The 22,754-nt window shown below is 41.2% G+C and overlaps 1 protein-coding gene across 1 annotated transcript in view; it reads left to right on the forward strand.

Annotated features, from left to right (window-relative positions):
• Positions 1–18,782, forward strand: part of LOC100758363 (sperm-associated antigen 6) — a 73,603-nt gene extending 54,821 nt beyond the window's left edge. The window contains exons 9-11 of the mRNA XM_027413228.2: positions 12,836–12,952; positions 14,706–14,851; positions 18,713–18,782. Coding sequence (XP_027269029.1) covers positions 12,836–12,952; positions 14,706–14,851; positions 18,713–18,782 — 333 coding nt within the window. The remainder of the gene's footprint in view (positions 1–12,835; positions 12,953–14,705; positions 14,852–18,712) is intronic.
• Positions 18,783–22,754: the final 3,972 nt, after the last annotated feature.

A 22,754-nucleotide genomic window follows, 5' to 3' on the forward strand; every position in this document is an offset into this window, starting at 1 on the left:
GATGCTGAAAAAGACTGTGACAAAATCCATCACCCCTTCGTGATAAAGGTCTTGGAGATATCAGGGATATCAGGAACATACCAAAACATAATACAAGCAATGTAGAGCAAACCAACAGCCAACATCAAACTAAATGGAGAGAACGTCAAGGCTATTCCTCTAAAATCAGGAACAAGACAAGGCTGTCCACTCTCTCTATACCTCTTCGATATTGTTCTTGAAGTTCTAGCCAAAGCAATAAGACAACAAAAGGCGATCAAGGGAATACAAATTGGAAAGGAAGAAGGCAAACTTTCACTATTTGCAGATGATATGATAGTCTATGTAAGTGACCCGAAAACCTCTACCAGGGAACTCCTACAGCTGATAAACACCTTCAGCAAAGTGGCAGGATACAAGATTAACTAAAAAAAATCAGTAGCCCTACTATATACAGATGATAAATGCCCAGAGAAAGAAATCAGAGAAACATCACTCTTTACAATTGCCACAAACAACATAAAATACCTTGGGGTATTGCTAACCAAAAAAGTGAAAGACCTGTACCTTAAGAATTTTGAGTCTTTAAAGAAAGAAATTAAAGAAGATACCAGAAAATGGAAGGATATCCCATGCTCTTGGATAGGTAGGATCAACATAGTAAAAATGGCAATCTTTCCAAAAGCAATCTTCAGATTCAATGCAATCCCCATCAAAATCCCAGAAAAATTCTTCATAGACCTTGAAAGAACAATTTTCAACTTTATATGGAGAAACAAAAGACCCAAGTTAGTCAAAACAACCCTGTACAACAAAGGAACTTCTGGAGGCATCACCATCCCTGACTTCAAGCTCTATTACAGAGGTATAGTTCTGAAAACAGCTTGGTATTGGCACAAAAGTAGACAGGTAGACCAATGGAGTCAAGTTGAAAACCCTGATATTAACCCACACACCTACAGACACCTGATTTTTGACAAAGAACCTAAATTTACACAATGGAATAAAGAAAGCATCTTCAATAAATGGTGCTGGCATAACTAGATGCTGGCATGTAGGAGACTATAGATAGATCCATGTCTATTGCCATGCACAAAACTTAAGTCCAAATGGATCAAAGACCTCAACATAAATCCAGCCACACTGAACTTACTAGAAAAGAAAGTGGGAAATACCCTTGAATTAATTGATACAGGAGACTGATTCCTGAACATTTCACCAGTAGCACAGACATTGAGACTGACAATTAAGAAATGGAACCTCCTGAAACTGACAAGCTTCTGTAAGGCAAAGGACACAGTCAGCAAGACAAAACGGCAGCCCACAGACTGGGAAGAGATATTCACCAACCCCACATCTGACAGAGGGATGATCTCCAAAATTTACAAAGAACTCAAGAAGCTAGTCTCCAAAACACCAAACAATCCAATTAGAAAGTAGGGTACAGAACTAAATAGACAGTTCTCAGTAGAGGAATCTAAAATGGCTGAAAGACACATAAGAAAGTGTTCAACATCCTTTGCCATCAGGGAAATGCAAATCAAAACAACTCTGAGATACCATCTTACTCCTGTCAGAATGGCTAAAATAAAAAACACTAATGACAGTTTATGCTGGAGAGGATGTGGAGAAAGGGGAACACTCCTCCACTGCTGGTGGGAGTGCAAACTTGTACAACCACTTTGGAAATCAGTATGGCGACTCCTCAGGAAAATGGGAATCAGTCTAGCACAAGATCCAGCAATTCCACTCTTAGGCATATACCCAAAAGAAGCACATTCATATAACAAGGACATCTGATCAAAGATGTTCATAGCAGCACTATTTGTAATAACCGGAAACTGGAAGCAGACTAGATGACCCTCAAGTTAAGAATGGATAGAGAAAATGTTGCACATTTATACAATGGAGTACTGCTCAGTGGAAAAAAATGGAATCTTGAATTTTGCAGGCAAATGGGTGGAACTAGAAGAAACCATTTTGATTGAGGTCACCCAGTCACAAAAAGACACACATGGTATGTACTCACTCATATATGAATTTTAGACACAGAGCAAAGAATTATTAGCCTTCAATCCACACTGCCAGAGAATCTAGGAAAGAAGGACTCTACGAGAGACATACATGGTCCCCTGGAGAAGGGGAAAGGGGAAGGGCAAATTGGGAGCATGGGGACAGTGCAGAGGGAGCTAGGAGAATGAGAAGGGGAGAAGTGGAGGAAGGAGGAGGACATGAGGGAGTAGGAAGGTTGATGTGGGCAGAAGAATATAGGAGAACAACCTAAGAGATACCATAATAGAGGGAGACATTATAGGTTTAAAGAGAAATCAGGCACTAGGGAAATGTCTGGAGATCTACTAAGATGACACCAACTAACAATATAAGCAACAGAGGAGATGCTATTTTAAATGCTCCCCCCTAATGAGATTGATGACTAACTTATATGCCATCCTAGAGTCTTCATTCAACAGCTGGTGAAAGTAGACGCAGACACCCACAGCTAATCACTGTACTGAACTGGAATCCATTTACAGAGAAGCACGAGTGATGAGCAAAGGGGTCCAGACCAGGCTGGTGAAACCCACAGAAACAGCTGACCTGAACAAGGGGGAACTCTTGGTCCCCACACTGCTAGCTAGGAAACCAGCATGGGACTGATCCAGACCCCATGAACGTGGGTGTCAGTGGAGTCCTCTGAAATATGGTGCTTAGCATAGGTATGGACTTTGGGAGCCCATTCCACATAGAGGGATACCCGCTGAGCCGAGACACATGGGGGTGGGCCTAGGCCCTATCCCAAAGAATATGATAGACTCTGAAGACCCCCTATGGAAGTCCTCACCCTCCATGGGGAGCAGAAATGGTATGGGATAGGTAGGGTGTTAGTGGGGGCAGGGGAGGAGGGGAGGGTGAGAGAAGTGTGACTGACATATAATACAATCTTGTTTCTAATTCAAATAATAAAATGGAAAAGACAAGAAAAGTTTTCATGTTCTTTGCTTATTTGTTATTGATCCTCTTTAATCTTCCCGCACTGATGTCTTCTTGCTTCACTCTCCTCAAAGGCTTTCCAATGTGTTTTTCTATTTCATCTTCATTTCAGTTAGATTCTATATCTCTATTGAACTCTATTCCAAGTGCTAGATTGTCATTGTCATTTCCATAATTCTTATGTTTTGTTTTCATGGGCATCACTCAGGTTTTTATTTTTCCTAAATTCTTTCTCCTTAATTTCACTAAGCTATATCTTTACGTATTCTTGAACCTACTTGAATTTTTCATGAAGTTTATGATTTTTTTTGAAATTCCGTGTCCTGGGATTCATCCAGGTAATTCTCATTGGCAAACATTCTTCAGGATTGGTAGGTTTGGTAGAAAAGGTACTGGAGTGATCTTTCATGTTGTTGGTATTTTTACAATGAGACCTGTCTGTTTATGTGGACTTCTTTTGTTAGTTCTAAGTCTGATATGGATAGATAAGGCTAGAGCAGAAGCGAGGACATAGAAACTGGTTGGGCCTAGAGGTTGAAAATGCTTTGGGTACAATGACGTCAGGTAGGCAGAGAGTACTGGATAGTGTACAGGATATACCTCATGGTCCAAGCCTGGCATGTAGGGATAGATTTGACTGGGTGGAAAATTTGGATGTGGCATAGGAGGGACCTGTGGTTGGGGGAATAGGGTCCTATCAGGAGCCTAGAGATTGGTTTCAGTTCAGACACCCCTGACTAGGCTGAGATGGGGCAGTGGATGTGGGATCTGGCCTAGATCTGGAAGGTTGGAGAGGGTTTTGTAGGCGGCAAACATCGGGAAGACTCACCTGGCTACACTCTGGAGAAGAATGTGGGAGAGCAGGCTGGGCAGAAATTGAATAATGCACAGATGGGACCTGTGGGAGACAGCAGGTAGTGTGGGCCCTGGCAGAATCCTAGAAGGAGATTGTAGTATAGGCTGGGTGGCCAGAATAAGCCAGGGTACTGCATGGACCTGAGCTAAATCTGGAGCTGGGAAAAAGGCACGGGTAGGGATGGTCAGGGATACTCAGGCGTCTAGCTCCTGGAGAAGGATGTGGGAGAACTGGCTCCATTTATCTCTTAGTATATTAAAAACATATAAAGCACTCTTAGTGCAGTAGGCAGCGCAACAGATAGAAAAATTGAAGAAAACACTAAAACGAAATACTGGTAATTAACAGATAAAACTCTGTGGAAAGCCACATGTAACATGAAAAATAAAAGACCCAGCAACTGATACTGGGGTATCAGCTTCAAGCTCAAGATCAAGCTGGCCATTAGCTCTTACCTCTATCCCAGGCTGAAATGGCAATCCTGGCTCCACCAAACCTCAGCCTGCTGCCCATTTCCATGTGACTGAAGAATGAATGCCAGCTCTGACACCCTGCTCCTGTCCTATATAGCTCCCTAATGCTGGGATTAAAGGTCCGTCAATGAACAGAAGATTTTTCAGCAGAAACTTTGAAAGCCAGGACAGCTTTGTATGACATTTCCCATGTTTTGAAAGGTAACAACTTCTAATCCAGACTACTATACCCAGCAAAGCCATGTGTCAAAATTGAAAGAGAAAGGAAATCCATGCTAAAAATGGATTCATGACCCCTAAGACAGCTCTATAGAAGAAGTTGGAAGTAATTCTTCTCACTGAAAATCAAAATGCCACAAACCCACAAATACACTCACAATAAAAAAATAATCACCCCTGAATGATGGTTAAAGAGAGAGGAACAGGAACATACAGAATACTGAAAAATCAGTAGCTATTAGTGCCCCTTAGAGATACTTTTTCATGCTGCCATTGTTGTGGTTCTAGGCATCACAGCTAGGCAAGATCATTGGTTCCTCCCCTTTACTGGCAGCTTGGTATTATAAAAATAATGGAAGAAATAATAGATCATGAAGGAGGAAATAATAGAGGAAACAATGAAATAATAGATTTCATGGAGGAAGGTTTCAGGTCAGATAAATCTCCAGTCCTCCAAGTCCTGTGTCTGAAGCATTCAGTGATAAGGACTTAAATTACATTTAATCTCCATGAGGCAACCAAGGGCAACAGCAATAGCCTACATTGTTTTGGGAGTCTCTTGGACTCCCCTGACCAACACATTGAAAGGGAATTCTCATGTTCATACCTGGTACTAGGGTTTTTATGAGGTAGTGTATGGTGTTAGGGAACCATTATCAGCTTCATTAAAATATGTTTATTAAACTTCATCAAAATATACTTATATGTGTAATATTAGATAAAAAACAATTCTGCTGGCTTTTCCAAACATCCTTAGTGTTATTTTCCTTTTTGCTGCCTTTCTTTAATATTTACTTTCCTCTTTCCTCTCCAGTTAAATCTCCCCTATTTCTCCCTTATATCATTTGTATCCTGTTAGTCCCTTCTCTAGTGCTCCCACGTGGTACAATTTTACCTTCCTGGCTTTTGTAGTTACTTCACTTTTTACACTGACATCTGAAGATTTGGAGAGAGGAACCACAGATGAAAGAGAACTTACAGTGTTCACCTTTCTGGGTCTGCGTACCTCACTCAATAATTATATTAATAAAAATACTAATTTTCTAGTTCTACCCACTTACCCAAAATTTTCATTTTTATTTACATCTGTATAGATTCCATTGTGTATATGTACCATGTTTTCATTATTCATTTGTCAGTTGAAGAACATTTAGTTTCTGTTTCCTAATTGTTGTGAATATAGCAGCAATGAACATGACTGAACAAGTATCTGTGAAGTAGGCTATCAAATCATTTGGGCATTTGTCAAGAGATGTTTTAGCTGGGCCATATAGTAGATTTCTTTTTAGCCTATTTTATTCTCCACACTGATTACCATAGTGACTGAATCAAGCTTGCAATCCCACCGCTGGTGAATGAAGGTTCCTGTCTCACCATATCCACTCCAGGATTTGTTATTGGCTGTTTTTTTTTTTCTTTTTTGGTCTTTGCTATTCTGATTGGGATAACATGAAATGTTGTTTTGATTTGCGTTTCTCTAAATTATAAAAGAGTAATGAACAGTTTTTTAAAATATTTCTTAGCTATTTTATTTCTTCTTTTAAGAACTTTCTGTTCAGGTCCTATAAACCATCAGAGTCCTATGTGTCCAGTGTCTTCAGCACTGGGGCCCACCCTTAACCCCTGACAGGCAGCCAAGGGCTACACAATAGACCAACCATTTGAAAGGAGGGTTCTTGTGTGTGGTACTGAGGTTTTTAATTCATTTGTGTTTCTTGTGGAGAGCATTTTCAGCCCAACTGGCTTAATTTCCTTTAAGGTGTGTGTGTGTGTGTGTGTGTGTGTGTGTGTGTGTGTGTGTGTGTGTGTGTGTGTGTACATGCATTGTATATAATTTGAGGTAAATATAAAATAATATGATTCTTTGTGGTTTTATCAAACAACCTTGATTTTATTGGTTCTGGCCCCTCCTCCTCTTATTGATGCCCCTCCCCTCTCCCTACTTGAAGACCCCATCCCTATTTATCCATTTCCCATTTCATATCACCCCATCCCTATTTATCCATTTCCCATTTCATATCACCTATACCCTGCTGTTCCTCTCTCAATCGTCCACCTCTGCTGCCATGGACTGTTTATACCTTCCTGGTTTTTTCTGTGGTACTTATATCTGAAGCTCTGGAGTGAGGAACCTCAACTGAAAGAGAACATATACTTTTTCTTTAGAGAGATGTAGGTTACCTCACTCGATATAGTTTTCTAGGTCTGTTTGTTTACCTGCAGATTTCCATGGTTTCATTTTTCTTTACAGTACTTAGTATTCCACTGTGTATATGTGTCACATCTGACACACCACTCCACAGATACTTGCTCAACAAAGTTCATAACTGCCTTATTCACAATAACTCTGGAAATGGAATTAACACAAATGTCCTTCAACGGATGAATAGTGGTTTTTGACAGGACATTTGTGGCCATTAATATTTAACGTGATTATTGAAGAATATGCTTTGAGTGTAGTCTCCCTGTTGGTTTTTGTTATCTCTGTGTTCTTAGTTGTACTTTCCATTTCAGTAACTGTAGCCTGTTTTCCTTCTGCAGCCTCTTTCTTGGCTGAGCTTCTTTCTCTTTCCACACGAAGCATTGCTCCCAGTATTCTGTTCAGGGTTGATTTGCTGCATATTAATTCTTCTTTTTTTTGGATTTTTAAATTTTTTAAAATTTGAATTAGAAACAAGATTGTTTTACCTGTCAATCCCAGTTCCCTCTCCCTCCCCTCCTCCCCTACCACCCCCTAACTAAAACCCTACCTATCACATATCCTTTCTGCTCCCCAGGGAGGGTGAGGCCTTCTATAGGGTGGGGGTCTTCAGAGTCTGTCATGTCCTTTGGGAAAGGGCCTAGGCCCATCCCCGTGTGTCTTGGCCCAGGGAGTATCCCTCTATGGGGAATGGGCTCCCAAAGTCCACACCTATGCTAGGGATAAGTACTGAACTACTACAGGAGGCCCCATGGATTTCCAAGGTGCACATGAATTCTTTTAGACTGTTTGGATCACAGAAAAATTTCTTTCTCCTTCAACCATGGCAGATAGTTTCACTGTGTACATTAGTTTATGTTGACAGTCAGTTATTTTAGAATTCAGAGTACATTGCTCCAGGCTCTCCTGGAGAGCAGATATCTACAAGTTATATATGCAAGAAGGGGTTTGTATTCAAAATATGAAAGGAGCTCTTAATAGTCAACCAAGTCAAACAACAGGCAAAACATGATGGATTATTTCACCAAGGATAGGCAGATATCCAATTAGTACATGCAGTGACATTCAGTGTCATTGGTCACTGGGGCTGTCACCCAATAACCTCACTCCAAGTACACACATAGATGTCTTAGTTAGGGTTTCTATTTCTGTGAAGAGACACCGTGACTGTGGACATTCTTATAAAGTAATACATTTAATTGATCTAGCTTGCTTACAGTTTCTGAGAGTCAGTCCATTATCATCATGGAAGGGAGCATGGCAGCATGCAGGCAAACATAGTTCTGGAGAAGTAACTGAGAGTCCTACATCTTTTAGGCAACAAGAAATGGTCTGAGACACTGGGTTGTAGCTTGAGCATAGGAAACCCCAAAGTTCACCTGCACAGTGACACACTTCCTCTAACGAGGTCAAACTCACTCCAACAAAGCCACAGCCCCTAATAGTATGATTCCCTGTGAACTTATGGGGGCCAGTTACATTCAGACTACCACAATGGACAATATTGCTGTTGTCCATACTATTTGCTAGTATTCATACTAGCAAAAATGGAAACAGTTGTTCTTGCATCAACAGGAAGAACAAAATGTAGTAAACACATATGTTGGAATTCTAGTGTACAGTGCAAAGAAACAATATAGAGCTTGGTAAGGCATTCCTGGTGAAAATTGACACCTATAATATGTTTTAATTCATATGAATTATCCAGAAAAGACATATCTATAGAGACAGAAAGTAGATTAGTGATGACTAGAGACAGGGAGATGTAAGTGGGAGTAGGGACAATAAATGGGCATGAGGTTCCTTTGCAGATGATGAAATGTCCTAAAATTAGATTTTGGATATGGTTGCACTAGTTTCTAAATTTAATAACAATCATTGAATTGTGCACTTATGAGTGTATTTATGATCTCAGAAATAGATATGCATGGGCTGGAGAGATAGCTCAGTGGGTATAGCGCTTGCTGTACAAGCGTGAGGACCTAAGTTCAGGTCCCATGCACTTCACACTCTTGGTGCTGGAAGGCAGTGACAAGAAGATCCCGAGGTCCTGCTGGCTGACCAGTCTAGCCAATGGGTGACTGAGAGACTCTCAAAGTCCCGAGACTTATAAAACTATTGTAACCATAGACTCACTGCAATTGTAGCTACTGGTACTGGGCCTGTACAAGACGTGACTTATAAACAATCAGTCTAGGAAGCAAGAGAGGCTCATGATTCCCTATTCTTCACCTCTGAACTATTTATTGATCGATCCTGAGAGAAAGGGACTCACTATCTTGTAATCCCTCTGCTGAGCCCAGAGGCTCCAAGAGATAATGCTAAACCCACAGTCACACAGATGGCCCTGGTTAATGTTAATTGATTACAAAACAAAATGATTAGACATGAACTGAAAGAGGTCTTCGGGAAGTGTGGAGGATAATCCGGGGTGATAGAGAGGTGGGAGATAAGGGTGGCTAGTGTACAAGGTGTACATATACGTAATAGATTGCTAAAAATAAGGTGAAAACAACGGAGTAGGGCAATGAAACATCAACTCTGGCCCCCACATGCCTACACCACACATTTACACACCTTCACACACTCAGACATTCACACATACACCTTTACACACTCACACATTCACACACACACTCACACCTTCACACACTCACACATTCACACACACACCTTCACACACTCACATACTCACATACACACCTTCACACTCACATACTCACACACACCTTTACACACTCACACATTCACACACACACCTTCACACACTCACACATTCACACACACACCTTCACACACTCACACACTCACATACACACATACACACATACACATGATCTCACATACATGCCTATACCACACATAACACACCTTCACACACTCACACATTCACACACACACACCTTCATACACTCACACACTCACATACACACACTCTCACACACATGATCTCACATACATTCACACACACACACACACACCTTCCAACACACTCATACACGTATTCATAATATTCTAACACACATTCACACACATACTCACACACTCACACACAACTAAAAAGAAATAGATGTGTTACTTCAATACCTAATTTTTTCTGTTTGATAATAAAGTTGATTGTTAATCATGACTTTTTTTTTAATCTAGAAGAATCTACTCAAACTGATCATATTTCTGTCAGATAAAGGATAGTAAAGGTGAATAATTTCTGGGGAAATTAGATCTTTTTGTGAAGTAATAACCTGACAGTGCTCCGCCAGCCTGGAATCACTAGAGAGTAGGTATGCCTGTGTGGTACATCCGGTGTCATCTGTGGCATCACAGTTATGTGGCTTTGCCACTGACAGCAATTAAGTTAAAATTATTGGGTTGCTAAGATCACCATTCCTTAAAATGGTTCATCAAAGTATAGTTGGATCACTTACTTTTCTGTTGCTGTGATAAAACACTGTGACCAAGTCAACTTATAGAAGGAAAGTATATTTTGGCTTACAGTTCCAGTGGGATAAGAGTCCCTCATGGCAGGGAGGCATGAAAGAGAGAAAGGGAACTGGAAGTGGGGTGACCCTATAAACAACCCCACCCCCTCTGTACTGTGCTTCCTGCAGTAAGACCACACCTTCTTTCTTTTTTCTTCTAATTTATTCTTCTCTTATACAGCCTGACTACAGCCTCCTCACCCTCCACTCCTTCCAATGCCCTTCCCCACCACCTCTCTCCCCCAGATCCACTGCCTTCATTTTTCTCTTTGGAAAAGAACAGGTCTCCCAGTGATATCAATTGAACATTGCATAACAAGATGCAATAAAACTAGGCACAAACCCTCTTATCAAGGCTGGATGAGGCAACCAAGTAGGAGGCAAAGGGTCTCACAACCAGGCAAAAAGAGCCAGAGATATCCCTCTCCCACTGTTAGGAGCCCCACAAACACCCCAAGCTAAACAACCGTAGCCCATATGTAAGGGCCTGTCAGCTCCTGTGAGCCCTGCTTAGTTGATTCCATGGACCGTGTTCTCCTGGTGTGCTCGACCCCTCTGGCTCATACAATCCCGACTCCCCCTCTTTTGCAGGGTTCCCTGAGCTCTGTGGAATGTTTGACTATGGGTCTCTTCATCTGCTCCCATTAGCTGCTGGGTGAAGACTCACTGATGACAACTGGGCTAAGCACTGATCTATGAGTATAGCAGACTATTGTTAGGAATCATTTCATTTCATTTCCTTTTTTTTTTTGGCCAGCTGTTTGGTTGTACCTTAGGTCTCTGGGCTATCCAGCTTCCAGTTCCTGGCCATCCAGGCTTCTCCTCAAGGCGTGGGACTCAAGTTAGACTAGTCATTGCTTGGCCATTCCCACAAGTTCTGAGCCACCATTGCTCCAGCAAGGACCACGTCTTCTAAGCCTTCCTAAATAACATCACCAACTGGAAAACATATATTCAAATGTCTGAGCCAATGGGGGAACATTTTTCATTCGAATCATCACAATAATATAATATTGTTGAAAATTGAGGTTTATTTTAAGCTTACAAAATCTGTGGGGGAAAGGTTGGATTGAATCTCTTACACCTTATTTAACATATGAAATAGTATTTGAGGTTAAATGTGTCAAAAGATAAAAGGCCATACAAGCCAAGCCTGCTTAGTTTGAGTGTCTAAAGAAAAGTCTAAAATTTAATAGATCATTATTTATTTATTTCTAAGTTCTAGTTAGGGAACAAGCTTGTTTCACATGTATGTCCCTTCTCCCTCTCCCTCCCCTCACCCCATCCCTCCTCCCCCATCCCAACCTACCCCCACCCCATCCACCCACCACTCCCCTGGCAGGGTAGGGCCCTCAACGGAGGCTCTGCAACGTCTACCAAATCTTCCTGTGCTGGTCCTGGGCCCTTCCCCATGTGTCCAGGGCCAGAGTGTAACCCTTTATGTGGGATGGGCTCTCAAAGTCCCTTCTTGCACCAGGGAAAAATACTAATCCACCACCAGAGGCTCCCTGGAGTGCAGAGGCCTCCTTATTGACATCCATGTTCAGGGGTCTGGATCAGTCTTGTACTGGCCTCCCGACAGCATCTGGGGTCGATGTGCTCTCCCTTGTTCAGGCCAACTGTTCCTGTGGGTTTCTCCAACCTGGTACAGACCCCTTCGCTCTTCATTCCTCCCTCTCTTCAACTAAATTCCCGATTTCAGCTCAGTATATTAATAGATCATTTTTCTGCTGCCACATATCTGATAAAAGTTTTGCAGAATCCACTTACAAAATTTACAATGTGAAACAGTCCTTCCTTTCAAGAGCATTTACTAAACATCCAATAACAAAGTTGGAAGGCCTCAGAGAAAGGGAGTGTGAGCGGTAGGACACACAGCTGCACAGCAGCACAGAAATGTGCAGTTCTCAGGAAAGGAGTCCTGTCAGCCCTGAAGCTGGAGCCTTCCAGAATGGAAGAGAAACAAACACAACAGCTTCAGAACTAGCGGTGGCATGCTACAGTCACAGCAGGCCCTTCAGTCACATGCTTGTTAAGGGGCAGCCCTGCATGGTGTCACTTTGAAAGAAGGGACCATCTGAAGTCAAAGTAGCATGGGAACATGCAGTGCCTGTCCTTCTGTGGTGGTTGATGTAGTCTCTGGTGTTGGGAGTTCAATAAATTGTGCTTTGCTTGTACTTGAGAAGGAAATGTCGACCCATGACATCACTGTATCTCTATAAATGCTCACAACAGATTCTTCTGAATGCATATATCTCTGGAAATGACACTGAAAATATGTGTTTTCTCTAATTTATCAGTTAAACGAGATAGGGTATTTTAGTTACCTGTTTCATATCTATCAAGTTTATACACTATAGTGCATTGTCTATATAATTATGTAATGCATGATAAATTGTAGCCTATAACATTATGCTTTATAATTTTAACTTCCCCATAGATATTCTAAGAACTTAACAATTCACTTTATGTTTTAAGATTGAGCACACAGACAACCGTCAAGGTATTCTATCCTAAAAAACAGTCAAAATAGTTTTTTTATACAAATATTTAAAAATTATAACAACTGCAGGTTAGATCAGTAATGTAGGCTATGGATTGTTAAGATTTTATATGTATTTGCTTTGTGTTTCAATAGAGTAAAAAAGCCATAAAGAATATTCTTCAAAAATGCACCTACCTCCCAGCCCTGGAGCCATTTCTGTATGACGCGCCTCCCAATATCCTGAAACACGTTGTTGGGCAGTTTAGTAAGGTAAGAAATGTACCTGCAAGGAAGGGAAGAAAAGGAGGTTCATCTGCCAACTTGCTGCTCTGCTGTTCTCTTCTGTGAGGTGGGGTATGGGTTTCACTATTTAATCCTCAGTTCCTACCAATACGTATTTACACAGTGCTGTGTGTACCACTGTGTGCGACCTGTCATTCTAAGTTTTAAAGTAGAGTTAGGTATTCATCTGGATGGCAGGTTGCTAACAGCTTTCAGTTCTCTGCCCAGCTGACCTTTAAGTATCATTGTTACTGGGAACAAGGCTTCCCAGAGACGAAGCCACCTCTGAGTAAGGTTTGGTGCAACAGACATCTGTGCTGTCTCCCCCTTTAAAGAAAACAACAAAATGTCCTTTTCCTCTTGGTTATATGACAATCCAACTAACCACATAATACAGATAAAATGCTACACTTTTACATGGAGAAAGCTGATCTATTTTTTACTTTCATGTCTTTTGGGTGCTAAATAAGAACTACTGACTAATTTAGTCATCTGAGAATGAGCAGTAAGGGATGAGTGGGTCACCCATAGACACCAGCTCTGGAACAGGACTCCTTAGAGTTTAATCATTAGGCCAGTGAGAAAGATATGTTGATCTTACTGAACTACCAGAAAAATGAACACTAACTTCCTATGTTGAAGGTTCATAATAAGCAAATAAAAATCATTTTTTTTTTTTTGTGTGTGTGTGTGTGTGTGTGTGTGTGTGTGTGTGTGTGTGAGAGAGAGAGAGAGAGAGAGAGAGAGAGAGAGAGAGAGAGAGAGAGAGAGAGAGAGAGAGAGAGAACAATATAAAGTTGGATGGGCAGGGAGGTGGGGGAGGACCTGGCAAGAGGAAGGGAGAGGGAACATGATCAAAATATATAAAAATTAAATAGAAAAGAGAAAAGTCAGTAGAATATGTGGAAGTTAGACAATGAAAGTCAAGTGAACTGAAGATGCTTTTAAAATCTCTTATAAATGTATCTTTGGGAATGTTTGCTGCCAGATCTTCTCTGTGTCCCTTTTCTTCCTTCCCTTCCTCCCTCCCCTCCTCCTCCCCTCCCCCTTAGGCTGCGGAGCAAACCTAGGGACTTGCTCTGCCACTGGACTCTCTCTCTCTCTTAGATCTTGATTTTTTTTTTTGTTTGAGAGTCACTGTTTAGCCTCAGTTGGCCTCTATTCCCAGTCATCCCAGCTCATGCTCCTCTGGTCTGTGTGTTGAGAGTACATGTGTATACTGCACCCAGCTAATATGTTCTTAAAAGTCAATGCTGCAAACAGTGATAAGGAGTTGATCAGGCAAATGGGGAGAACTCAGTGTAGTGGGAAGGTATTCTAGAGAGAGGGAAGGGCACAGGTACAGGCAAGCAACACAGCAGCATCCATGCTCTGAGCCACAGCAACAGCTGCAGTTGAAGACTGGCTGGCCAGGACCTTGGACAAGTATTAGGAAATGGGTAGGAGGGACCCTTCCCGCCTTTTCCAGGGGCCTATCCTATAGCGGTGGAAAAACTTTGGAGTGTAAGCTTCATGTATGAGTGGATAACATTAGCTTTGCTCATGTTCATTGCCTTAGTCCATCCTTACAACGTTAAAAAGTTGATGTACTTTTCGGAGTGTATTTTCCTTCCGATTACCAGCAGATCTGGATTACTCTGTTATAGATACATTGAGAATGAATTCTGCACTAAGTTATTTTCAGGAGTAAAATTCTAGCTCTGGAAGGAAGAGATGATATTTTGTGCATTCTCCCTTCAAGGTGCTGCCGCATGACAGCAAAGCCCGGCGGCTTTTTGTAACTAGCGGAGGACTTAAAAAGGTCCAAGAAATAAAAGCGGAGCCTGGCTCTCTCCTGCAGGAATACATCAACAGCATTAATAACTGCTACCCCGAGGAAATAGTACGGTGAGGAGATGGACCGGGAGGAGATGGACCGGGAGGTTCAATATTGCAATGTTTTCACTTTTCAAATGCAGTCTTTATATCGAGTGTGTAAGCATGTGGACTTTGAAATTTTACACAAGGCTCTTTTACCTCATGCAAGTTAAATAGTTAGAATATGTTCTTATTGATAAGTCCAATCAATCTGGATTGCTGTTTATATCATGTCTATACTATTTTAATATATACTTTACTAAATACCCAAAAGCAGAGTTAAATTAAATTGCTTTGAAATTGTGAATATCTGTTATTCCCCAGGCATTGCATTTCTTATGTTTATACCTACATTAATGGAAGTATAAAAATTAGAAAAGCCATGTTGAATAACAAAAAGAAAGTTACTAATGAAGTATAAAGAAATAGCCAGGGTTGACTTGAATACCTTCAATTCAGTAACTGAACCCAAGGCCTCATGCTTGCCAGGAAAGACAACTCCTGAGCTCTACCTGCAGCTCTGATGAATATTTTAAAAAAATGAAGTTGATTTGCAGAGCAATAATCCTAAGACTCAGACATTAGTTGGCTCTTAAATAAAAGTAAAATTGCCAAGGAAAAATAGAGTAAACAATGGAGTCTTGACAAATGTGCATATTTTCTAGATCATTATTAGAAAATACAAATTCCATATTTAAAAACTTAATTGTTATATATAAATTATAGCTGTTATCTTTCTATTTAGTAATTACCATTTTCCGTTTTTAAGATATGAAGTAACCTTGATTTTAAAAGCATAAAAGCTTTAAAATTAGAATTTATTTTTACTCATAAGTATTCAGACAATAAACTCTAAAGTTAGAAGTTTATGTTCTAACTGTATGTGTATCAGTGTTTTGCCTGCATTTGTGTAAGCATACCACCTGTGTGCCTAGTGTCCACAGAGGCCAGAAGAGGGAGTGAGATCCCTTAGAATTGGGGTTGCGAGCCACAATGTTGTGGAAAATGAACCTGAGTCCTCTGTAAAAGCACCAAGTGATCTTAACTACTGAGCCATGTAGGGATTCTATGCTTCTTTAATTCCATACTTCTTTATAATCAGGAGATAGTTTTCAATTCATTAGCATCAGGATACACTAGGAAGAATGGGGGATTTCTGGAGGTTAGTAGACACGTGATATATTCATTTATGAGTCATATTTTGAGATTCATATGTGGTTTGTATGAACTTACAGGGAGCAGAGAATGCTAAATGTGGCTCTGCTGATGAGGGTTAGTGATTACATCTGAACGTATTTCCTTCTTGGGGAATCCTGGTTAAGATCTCCTGGGTAAACTGGGAGGTGGGGTGGAAAGGAGGAGATGTGGAGGATCAGGAAGAACCAGTTGGGGGATGGACAAAGGGGGAGACCAAGGAAAGAGATATCTTGATAGAGGGAGCCATTATGAGGTTTGTGAGAAAACTGGTGCTAAAGAAACTCCAAGGAATCCTTAAGGATGACCCCTGCTAAGACTCCTAGCAATAATGGAGAGGGTGTCTGAATGGGCCTTCCCCTTTAAATCAGATTGATGACTGCTCTAATTGTCATAATAGAACCTACATCCAGTAACTGATGGGAGCAGATGTATTGACCCACAGCCAAACTCTGGGCAGAGCTCTTGGAGTTCAGTTGGAGAGAAGGATGAGGGATCATATGAATATAAGGGGTGGTGGTGTCAAGAGCATGCTGGAGAAAAACACAGAGACATGTTACGATAAATCTTTCTGCCACCCGCTTGAGTTCTGCCCGTCATGTGGATGAACAAAATAATACACAGAGACTTATAATATGTACAGATGCTGCTTGGCCAATGACTAGGATTTCTCATATGCTAGCTCAGTCTTAATTATCATAAATCTATAAGACTTCTCTTATCGGACGCCTTCCGCTGGCATCCTCATCCCCGGGATCACATGGTGGCTCAGAGCAGAGAGCAGGACGAAGAGCAAAGGGGAAAGGGGCCACTTTCAGCTTATCCTTGCTTAAATATGAGTCTCCCTGCTATGTCACTTCCTGCCTGGATCACCACCTCTTCACTACATTTCCCAGAATCCTCCTTGACTCCTAGTCCCATCTAACTTGCTGCCTCATTGGCCAAACAGTACTTTATTTAACAATCAATAAGATGAACATACACAGAAGCACATTCCCCATCAGAGACAGCTGACTGGAGCTAGTGGGAGCTCATGGACTATGGACTGACAGCTGGAAACCTGCACGGGACTGAACTAGACCCTCTGAATGTGGGTGACAGTTATGTGACTTGATCTGTTGGAGGGGGGTCCCTGGAAGTGGCACTAGGACCTATCCCAGGGGCATGAATTGGCTTTTTTTGGAACCCACTCTCTATGGCTAGATACCTAGCTCAGCCTTGATACCGGGTGGTAGGGGCTTGGTCCTGCCTCAATTTGGTATGCCAGACTTTGTTGACTCCCCAGGAGAAGGCCTTACCCAGTGGATGGGGGATGGGAAGAAGGTAGGTGAGGGGAACGGGAGAAGGGGAGGAAAGGGGAAGTGGAGTTGGTATGTAAAATGAAAAATATTTTTTTAAAATAAAAAATTTAGAAAGGATAGCTTTAGATATGTGTATATGTTCAGTTTAAACCTGACTGTGTTATTGAAAAAGAAGTTATTGAATAAAATACAGCTGTTGATTTTTCACATCTTAATTCAACAAATTAAGGAGGAAATTAGTATAATATAATTCATAAATTTTTAAGTAGATAAAGTTAGCCAAAAGAGGCCAAATCAAGTCTCTGGCACTAGATTTTATCTAGAAAAAACTTTTGAAAATTTAATTATTTTGGATGACTATTTAGAAAATTTTTAAATTACAATTTTCAGATTTTAAAACTCTATTTTATATTAGAATACCTGGCATATTATTTGATAATGGTTTTATGTTTATTGACATGGTATATCAAATGATCCTGCAGTATATTTTTAATATTTGATACTAATCTTTTATGAAATGTTCAATTTAAAAATATACATTCACATTAATATATATATATATATTTATATATATGTATCTATATATGGATATATATGTCTGGATATAGATGCATACCCAAGAACCAATGAAGGCAGTCCATATTCTAGTTTGTATTATAATAATTTTGTAAGTAATTTATTGAATAGTCATTCAATGTGAATTATTACCAGATATAATTGCAATATATATTAAAATGATTTATAAGGTATCTGGAATGCAGAAGTTGACTAGTAATGATAAGTTATATAGTCTAACATGAAAAAACCTATTAGCTATGGTCCTTTTAAAGTAATATTATGGAGCTGGAGAGATGGCTTAGCAGTTGAGAGTACCGGTTGCTCTTCAGGAGGATCCGGGTTCAGTTTTAAACACCTATATGGTGGCTCACAACCATTTGTCATTCTAGTGCCAGGAGATCTGAAGCCCTCTTCAGGCCTCTGAGACCACAAGATATGAAAGTGGTATGCATACACACATACAGGTAGAACACACACACACACACACACACACACACACACACACACACACACACACACACACAGTCAAGAGAAAGTAGTAACATCACTCACTTGATAAAAACCGTGTCTGAAATGAAAGTTTGCCCGCGGATTGAAGGTTTTGCTAGGCAGTTGTCATTATATATTTCTCAGGTGTCCCATTCCTTCTCAAGTACAGCATTGTAAGTTGGCATTCTTCATAGTCTCTAACCATATGCATAAAGCATTATTAGGAGAATATAATTATTAAGAATGTATGAGGTTTCATTTATATTATTTCAGTAAGTTCTTATGTAGAATCTTTTGGGTCCACCTTGGGGTCCACTTTTCCCTCTCTAATAGAAGGTGTATTTTTCAGGTATTACTCCCCTGGATACTCGGACACACTTCTGCAGAGGGTGGACAGCTACCAGCCACTTGCCAACTGAACAAAGCATATTTTATACTCCGCAGTTTCCCAGGAGAGTATGAATAATGACCGTTAAAGTTCTTTGAAAGTACATTCTAGCTTTATTCAAAGTGAGATACCTTTAGATAATGTTCTCTAAATGTATGTAATAGTTTAAGAGTTAGTTGCTGGACTATATGAAGGACTAGTCATAGACATTTGCATGCATAGGAATTTTTCTAAAGATAGACTTAAAAAGACATTAAAAGGTTTAAAACGTTTGTCATTGTTTTGCTGAAAACCACATACAAACAGCACAAACACACCCTCTAACAAGCTGAGAAAGCTGTTCAGCAAGGCTTAGGTCATTTTGGCCATTTTCTCATACACCTCTCAAGTTACACAGAAGCATCCAGAAGGAAAAGAGCGGAAAGATGAACCTGATGACAGGGGCGCTCTGATGCTGGTCACACAACTCACTGGACTAATACAGAAGCTGGATAGCTTGTTGGGTTTCCTAAGAACTTAGACGTGGTCTCCTCATTCCCACTGGGTTTGCAGCTCTTTTCCTCCTGGAGTTCCTCACTGAAGGGTTCCCAGCATCACAGCTGGTATCTGTGCTCTCTGTTCCTCTTGAGAAGTTTCTTATTCATGATCCATACTCAAGGACAAAACATGTATCCATGCTACTTTAGATGACTGTTTGGGTTTCTCACACAGCATTCATTTCTGGATATCTGACCATCTGGGCATTAGTCAGTCAGTGCTTCTTCTTAATTCACTAATGTCAATACTATGTGTGACATTTGGACTGTTAATTCTTATCCCCAAATCAGCCTCTTACTCTAAAGGGACTGTGGTCATGCATACCCATAGGCAACAGGGTGACCAGCCTTGGGCAATGAAGTCAAGTTTGTAGAAGAGGATTGTCATTGGATCAGAACTCAAATGCCACTATACTTATGCATATACAAGAAGGACTTAGACGTGTGTGGGAGTCTCAGGCCAGGTATATGGATGTGGATCTTCATGATTTCAAAGGCCCTTTGTATTTGTTTCCGTAATAAAGTTCTCTTGCTTCCTCATTTGTGGACTCATACAGGGGTTCCATAGAAATCAGATATCTAGAGGCTCTAAGGGATTCCAGAGCCTGATGTTGGGTTGACAGATACGGGATTGAGCAGGCAGCCTGTTTTCTCTCTGTGCCAGGTTGGTGGTATCCTTGGGATGGGTGATGCCTTGGTGTTTGACTTTCTTGGTAGATTCGGGCCTTTTTTCTTGAAACCTACTATAAGAGTGAGGAGCAGTCATGTTTTTCCATGGAATCCTCCTGTGTCTATCCATGCTGCAGCAGATCACCATGTTGGTCCACTCAATTGAAGGCTTTTAAACCAAAGACTAGTGCAATGTGAAAATGTTGGAAAAAATTTGTATCCTCAAGGCATTCTGGTCCAGTTCAGTTGGCCCTTGTCAACATTTTCAGAATGTTCCCTCTGGAAAGCAAAGATTGGTGGACTATGAAGGACATAGTGAGTACAGTAAACGGCACCCTTAGGTCCAGATGTGTGAAGAAGGAAGCTTCAGTAAGAAAGAGACCTAGGAGAGAGGAGGGGTTAGGGACAACTGGTGTAGGGCAATGGTGGCCTGGCTTACTAATTAATTATACATCCTGAATTGGCTGATAGCCTTCTGTTCTTGGCTTCTGGACTGACAGAAGAAGTTCTTGGACAACTGGCCTGGTTGGAAGAGTCCGTAATTCAGAAGTTGTACCAAGTGCTCTAGCCCCCCAATTGTGCTTTACAAAGGATAAAATGCTGTTTTTTTTAATGAATTGCCTATTCCCTGGCTTTAGATCTATTGCTATTGGGCTTATGGTCTGGGCCAGCCTGGGAGGATTGTCTTGAGATCATACTCTGTCATTCTTGAAAGGAATGTGGGTCCTCTGTGAGACTGTAGAAGTACCACACTTCTCCTTGTGAAGACCATGAGAGCCATGATTTTTGCTTCTGGCTTCCCTAGTGTCAGGGGTTCCTGGCCATGGGAGTTGACAGTTACCTGGGCTTGCAGCTTTCCTAATCACTCTTGACTCATTAAAGCCACAGTATAGCTGGGGAGGTTTAGGGGTTTAATCAATGTATGGTGGCCTAAATTAACCTAAATTACCTTTGGCTTGTTTCTGTGGGTGAGGACCCATGGGTTGAATTACTAAAGAATGTTTTGCTCCAGGACTACCATGCAGTCAATGGTCTTGCACCGTATGTCACTTGGAAAAAAGGTTCCTGGGGGCCTAACAAATGGAACTATGTCTGTCCTAGTCTTATTCATAGTTTCCCACGGCAGTCAGACTAATAGAGTCATCTTTAGAGGTCTCATATTGTTGTTGAACTGGTTGCCATTGTCTTTGAAGCACCCAGTCTCTTCCTTACCATGAGAAGCTGGTTAAGAAGTGGGAACACTCATTCTTCCAGGAGTCTTTTTGGCACCAGTGAGCACATTGGCTCCATCCCAGTTTTGTCTCTGGATAAGGTTGGCTTTCTTGTCTGTTGATTCCTTCTCTGGCTCTTGCTTCAGCCCACTAGGGTGCTTTTCTGGGAGGGTTTCCACCATCCCACCAAGATAGCAGCAAACAGATCCACTTCTTTATTGATCAGTCTGCCTCTCACCAGGCCTCTTGTTTTCAGTTGATGAATACCTCCATTGCAGCCTCTCATAGTTGACTGACATTCCTTCTAGCAAAACCCTCTAATTTCTGAAGTTCATATTGGATGTCTACTTGAGCATGACTTACAAAGGCTGCAATAATCATTTGCTATTCTTGACTTCTTCTGGGTTAAACAAAGTATGAGGGTGAAATGCTTCACACAACCTCTCAAAGATTTGACTTGGGCTTTCTTCAGGTCCCTGGAGAACCCCTTAGTGTTCATGGCCATCCCTTCTCCTTCCTTCATAACCATAAAAAACCCTCTTGGAGTAAAGGATTGCCAGCCTACAATCCACACTGCCAGAGAAGCTAGTAAACAAGGAGGACCCTAAGAGAGACATACATAGTCCCCTGGAGAAGGGGAAAGGGTCAAGATCCCCTGAGCAAATTGAGAGCACGGGAAGAGGGGGGAGGAAGCTACGAGAATGAGGAGGGAAGAAGAGGAGGGATGCAGAGGTCATGAGGGAGCAGAAAGGTTGAGTCAGGGGAAGAATAGAAAAAGGTTATGTGATAGGTAGGGTTTTAGTTGGGGGTGGGGGGGAGGACGGAGGGAGAAGGGAACTGGGATGGTCATGTAAAACAATCTTGTTTCTAATTCAAATTAAAAAAAACCCTCTTGGTGATATTTGAGCATCTGAAATTCCTGGCTTCATTAGGGTTCCATTGAAGATTTTCATTAGGGAACTGATTCTGGATGTAAGTCTGGGCATTCACTGTCCCTGTCAGAGTATGTTTCTACAACAATTTCACAGTGTCCTGAGTCTGTGGCATTATTTATTGTTAAACAGAAAGAACAAGCTGACAAAAGTCAATCCAAGCAGGCTTGTGGGTCTGGAGATGGATCAATGACAGTTTGAGGTTTCTCAGTGAAGGAGGGAGTTTGATTTTTCTAGTTAAGAAAGTAGATAAGTGGAGGTTAAACACATTGGAAGTATACTGCCCTCTTTCCCATTTGATCATAATAGAGGGGCCACCGAGTTTCCCCTAGCACAGTGGGATTGGGTGCTGCAAGCAAGGACCTCCTGCTGTTTTGTCTATGGAGTATATGGAGTTAGGATTGGAGGATCTGGAGTGGCTATGGTCAGGGTCATCTTGGGTGACTTTGTAGGTGTGGACAGCATCTGATGGGGTGGGTGGTAGATGGGGATGCAACGGTACATAATGTGGGGGAACCTCTACTGGCTCCCTTGACAGAATGAATTGAATTCTAGTTAGTATTTTGAGTGAGCTGTCATCTGGAACATTGCGATTATACAATTCTTTTCCAGGCTGACTTTCAGCCAAGGGAGCCTCAACCCCACATGATGACAT

The sequence above is a fragment of the Cricetulus griseus genome, chromosome 4, assembly GCF_003668045.3.
Source record: "Cricetulus griseus strain 17A/GY chromosome 4, alternate assembly CriGri-PICRH-1.0, whole genome shotgun sequence".
NCBI lineage: Eukaryota > Metazoa > Chordata > Mammalia > Rodentia > Cricetidae > Cricetulus > Cricetulus griseus.